Source organism: Asparagus officinalis, chromosome 7 (genome assembly GCF_001876935.1).
Source record: "Asparagus officinalis chromosome 7, Aspof.V1, whole genome shotgun sequence".
NCBI lineage: Eukaryota > Viridiplantae > Streptophyta > Magnoliopsida > Asparagales > Asparagaceae > Asparagus > Asparagus officinalis.
Window position 1 is genome coordinate 38,897,210 of NC_033800.1, and position 5,501 is coordinate 38,902,710.

General features: G+C 35.3%; 1 protein-coding gene across 1 annotated transcript; it reads right to left on the bottom strand.

Moving 5' to 3' along the window:
• Nucleotides 4,113-5,238, bottom strand: LOC109849988 (glyceraldehyde-3-phosphate dehydrogenase 3, cytosolic-like). The gene has a single exon (XM_020419884.1). The coding sequence runs from the start codon at nucleotides 4,894-4,896 to the stop codon at nucleotides 4,414-4,416; it is 483 nt and encodes a 160-aa protein (XP_020275473.1). The 5' UTR covers nucleotides 4,897-5,238; the 3' UTR covers nucleotides 4,113-4,413.

Sequence of the window (5,501 nt, forward strand, 5' to 3'; positions counted from 1 at the left end):
TAATTTCAATAATCCAATAATATACAGTCCTCAGCATCAAATTTATCATAAATCAAATTTGAATCAAAATTTAATTTATAAGAATTAAAAACCAAATGCATTTAATTAATTTTCAATGTACCTTAATGGATGCCCACATATGATCTTTATTTTGTTGTGGTATTTTGGCCCAATTCTCAACAGCTACTGGACAAATATTTCTATTACGAATAATAATTCCAAGATATCATGAAAATTCTGGTTCAATAGCTCTATTCTGATAAAAAGTAATAATCTTTTTCTCGCCATGTGACAAATTATTCAACTTTAGACACTTATTACTACCACGAGGTGGATTTTTCTTCTTTTGAGAATTATCAGCTGCATACGTCATATCATATGTTAGAATCAAGATATAGTTTAAAAAAATTGATAAAAATATTCCTCCTTGTAATTAATAAAGAATATACCTTCTTGTTGAGATTCATTTAGTATTGCATCATCACTTTGCACTCGATGATTATTTGATTCTGCAAAAATTAAGCAATTATTAATCCAATCATAAAAAATAAATCGAAAGATAAAAATAAATAATAATAAATTTTAATTCTCATAAACCTGCAGAATCATCATTCTCTTCATTATTAGCATTTGTACTTCTCTTACGATTTTGTACAAAATTTTCCTCTTCAAAGTTTTCTGAATCAGCATTAAAATTTGCACCTATATTTTGATCTTGTATTGGGTTTTGAATATTCAAGTTCTTGTCAAGACAAGTACGGAGTTGTTCCCTTCTTAATGAATTTTCTGCAAGTGCTTGAAGTCGCTTCGTAATTAATGACCTGGGCGCTAGTGAATTTTCTGCAAGTGCTTGAAGTCGCTTCGTAATTAATGACTCCCTTCTTAATGAATTTTCTGCAAGTGCTTGAAGTCGCTTCGTAATTAATGACCTGGGCGCTAGAAATTATGTCCTTTTGCTTTTGGAATCGACTTCTTGAGTTTTCATTTTCTTGCTATGAAAAGAAATCTAAGTATTACACACTATGTATGAAACAAATGTCAAAAGAGAAATGAATAAAAAAAATATCATGAAGGACAAACATAATAATAAATACATAGTGCACTAATGTAGAAGCACTTGCTACAATGTCAAAGCCGCATTCAAAATATGAAGAAAAGAAACATCATATGTCTAAAAAAAGAATAGTTATATTAAGATACAACTTAAAATTTATCATATGCCTTTTTCCTCTTTTTTGAAGTTGAGACCGAATTTACAATAATTTGATCAATATCGCTCCTTCTCAAATTGATATCATCATCTACCAATGATGTTGATGCAATAGCCTGAGCATCAAATGATTCATCTTGCAAATAAGCTTCAACTCCATCGTCTGTTATCTCACAATCATCTGTATCTGGTGGCATATCATAGGAATCACGAGGTTGTGCTTTAAGAACTACATGCCAACCTTCATTAGCAATATCCTCAATATAAAAAACTTGTGATGCTTGGCTAGCAAGTATAAAGTGGTCATTCGTCTTTAGCATGTGCCGGCAGTTAATACTGATAAATCCATATTTGTCTTCTTTCAAAGTGGTCTCTTTTCCTTTGCCGTGCACATCCCACCACTTACAACGAAATAGAACATCCTTTCTCCAATTGTGATTTTCATCAAGATAGCGACGATGTCCCATATAGCTTTGCTTTCCACCATTAGATAACCTGATAGAATGAGTGTGCTTATTACAACAAGGACATGCTAATTTCCCCTTAGTGCTCCATCTAGATAAATTTGCATAAGCAGGAAAATCATTAATAGTCCAAATTAGTGTTGCACGTAAAATGAAATTATGTCTCGGAGGTACAAATCATTAATAGTCCAAATTAGTGTTGCACGTAAAATGAAATTATGTCTCGGAGGTACATCATACGTTCGAACGCCTGAGACCCACAACTTCTTTAGTTCTTCTATCAATGGTTGTAAGTAGGTGTTAATAGCATCTCCAGGACCAGTTGGACCAGGAATGAGCATAGATAAAATAAAATTGGATTGCTTCATGCACATCCATGGTGGTAAGTTATATGGTACAAGTAAAACAGGCCATATGCTATATGAAACTTTTGAATTTGTGAAAGGCTGGAAACCATCGCTTGTAATCCCAAGCCTAACATTTCGAGGCTCTTCGGCAAAGCTTTCATGTAGCTCATTAAAGTTTTTCCAAGCCTCAGAGTCAGCTGGATGCCTCATCACTCCGCCCTCAACTTGTCTTTCATGGTGCCATCTCATATCAGAAGCTGTCTTCGAAAACATGTAAAGCCTTTGCAATCGCGGCTTAAGAGGAAAGTATCGCAATGTCTTTTGTGGTATTTTTTACCATTTGCCTTGCGCTTGATCTCTCTTCCATGTTTATCAAGTTTCCACCTAGAAGCACCACATCTCTGACACGTATCGAGACCTTCTTCACTTTTCCAAAACAACATGCAAGAGAATGGACAAGAATCAATTTTTTCATATGATAGGCCAAGGTCTCGGATCAACTTTTTGGCCTCGTCATACGAATTAGGCAGTGTTGATTCCCCTGGCAATAGCTCCTCATTCAAAAATGGGAGCAACATTGTGAATGATTTATTACTCCACCTATTTAGGCTCTTTATGTGAAGTAGTTTTACTAAGGCGGATAACTTTGAACATTTAGAGCTTTCATACAAAGGTTTCTCAGAGTCACCTAAAAGACTGTAGAATTGTTTTGCCTGCCCATCTGGTTCCTATTCAAGAATATTCTGACTCGACGTGCAGGCATCAGTTGCAACAATGCTAGGTGAATTATGAAATAAATCTCCAATCATTTCTTGCATTTCATCGTAACTCTGGCTTTCTTCTGCCATTTCATCTTGTTCTTCATCAACCTCCGATATGGACTCACCCTGTGTTTCGTCGTGATGACACCAAAATCTGTAGTTTTTAATAATTCCATGAACAATCAAGTGGGTCTTTACCGACTCGCGATTACCAGACTTCATGTTGCTGTATTTAATACATGGACATCGAATTTTAAAGTCACCATTCTTTTGATTGAAACTATCCAACAACTTCTCATATGCATAGTCTAAAAACTTATCAACCCCTTCTTCATATTTTGGATCAAGTCTATCATCATCTACTAGGTCCATCCAATCTTTATTCGGTGCCATTTCAAGCAATGTACTAAAATTTCCTGAAAAATAATTCAATCTAGTCAAAAACTAAACACAAAGAAATGCTTAATTTTATTTAAGGCTCATATGTTTATATATAGGGTCATTCAACATATAAAAGCATTTAAAAATGATAAACATCCGAAAGCATCTAATAAAAAGTAAATACAATTCATCGCAAGAACTACGGTTATCAAAAATTAGTCATCTGAATTTAACTTTTTAATACAGATTATTTTAGTTCCTAAAGAAATCAAAAGAATTAAACAAACACTCTTATTATAATATATTAAACAAAATTTCTATATATGTTTATATTCAGACTAATTTCCTTACTTTTTTTTGCACTCAAATCTATTAAAAAGACATGATTAGTAATGTAAAACACACAGAACTATTAGTTTAGTATCATTCCTTGAGTCAAACTTTAGGCACCATTTTTATCCTTTAAAAAAACAAGGTTTTCATAAAAGGCCAACAAAAAGTTAAACTTTAATTTAACTATCAATTTATGGAATTCGAAAGTCCAAATTGTAGTGAGACTATATTGTTTTAAATGATTACTTTTGGCACTTAACCATAATTTCAAGACACAAAATGTTAGGATCATTCATTTTTTTTTGGGTTAAATATAATCCCATCTCAATTAAAAAATAAACAAGATTAAACTGCTCTTTGTTGACAATAATATGAGGTCCAACTTATCTCCCTTTTCAACGGCCAGCATGTGAGGATCCGAATCCTCTGTCGAATCTGGAGTTGCTGTTTCTGGCCATAATGAGCCTGAAACAACTCTGTCGAATCTGGAATTGAGATTGAAAGGAAGAAGTTTAGAGAAAAGAAGAACAGAGACTGGGAATTGAGATTGAGTTTGAGAAGAAGAGAACAATTCTAAATTCATTCATGATGATGATCATTGATTATTACATCCTCTCCTTTATACAATTCAGCTACAAGTCTTTGTGCACGTGCCAACACAAACAAGACTAACAGAATGAATAGAATTAACTACTGTAACTGACTACTAAGCATTTATTACAAGATAAGTCCTTGTATTAAAGACTTTGCAGATTAGCCCCTCCCTCTGACTTTCCTTGCATATCAGTCCATGTTCAGGTGTATCTGTTCTCAGCTGTGCACTCATTTCCAGCATAAGTCTTCAACTGTTGTATTCATCTATTCCAACTTGAATAACAGCTCCACGACTTGCATCAGTTCCTAACAATTCCCTCCCCTTAATTTGGACCTTGTCTCAAGGTCAAATGCAAATCTGTCAATGATAACCTCAGCAAGGGAAGCCAAGCAGTTGGTGGTACAGCTAGCATTAGAAACATGAGCTCCAAATTGTCGAGCACCTCAGCACCAATCTGAATCAAATTCCCACAATCTTGAAATGAAACCAAACTCCCAACTCTAATAAACTCTAAATCCCCTCCACCAGGCGAAAAGACACTGCAGTGTGTCATTGAAGACAGAGTTGAAATGATCGTGCTCACGAGGCACTCGATTCGACTGTCATCATCCTGAGAAGAGTTGAAGCACCTGAGCGACTCTTGAAAATCGGCTCCAATCTCAACCCAAGGGATCTCCTCAGGGTTCCTGCAGCCAAAAACAGAAACCTCTTCTTCACCAAAGAGAAGGGTCTTAGAATCCTTCACCTTCAGTTCGTGTTGCTTCCACGCACCATGGACATTATCATACTTAAACCTGTAGGTCATGTAATCAGTAGAAATGAACGGATCATTCACAGCAACCAGCTCCACATCGCTTCGCTGAAGAGCGACTCATGCAACCAAACGCCCAATCCTTCTAAACCCGTTGATTCCGATCTTGATCTTCTTGATATGATCTTTAGAATCAAGATTTGGGCTGAATGGTTTATCTTGAGTGGCATCAGTAACAACTGTCTCCACACTAGCTCCTTCAGTCTCCAACAAGGAACGCTTAGGTGATGAAATGGTAGTTAACTGACTTAATTGATTCCCATTTCTATTCAACCCTTGAGAACCTTTTCCTGAATCCTTCACTTCACTTCCAAATAAATACTTTTGAGACATGGAGGCTCGTTTCCAACATGGTGAATCTACAGCAAGATTGGGCCGATCAAGTATTTCTGAAGAAATTTGCAAGGAAATTTCAGGCCTGGATGAAGATGCAATTGGCTCCATAAAGTTCAAATGTTTAGTTCCAAATTCATTTGTCACCTCTGTTTTCTTTCTCTTGCTCTGGGTTTTAAGAACTTTAAGACCAATGTAAAGAGAATCCATTACCAATGTAGATGCAACCTCCTTCTCTATGAAGAAATGTTTCATGACTACTTTCA

Bases quoted from the DNA above. Each gene is read 5' to 3' on its own strand.
- LOC109849988 (XM_020419884.1), bottom strand. From the start codon at position 4,896: ATGACCTACAGGTTTAAGTATGATAATGTCCATGGTGCGTGGAAGCAA.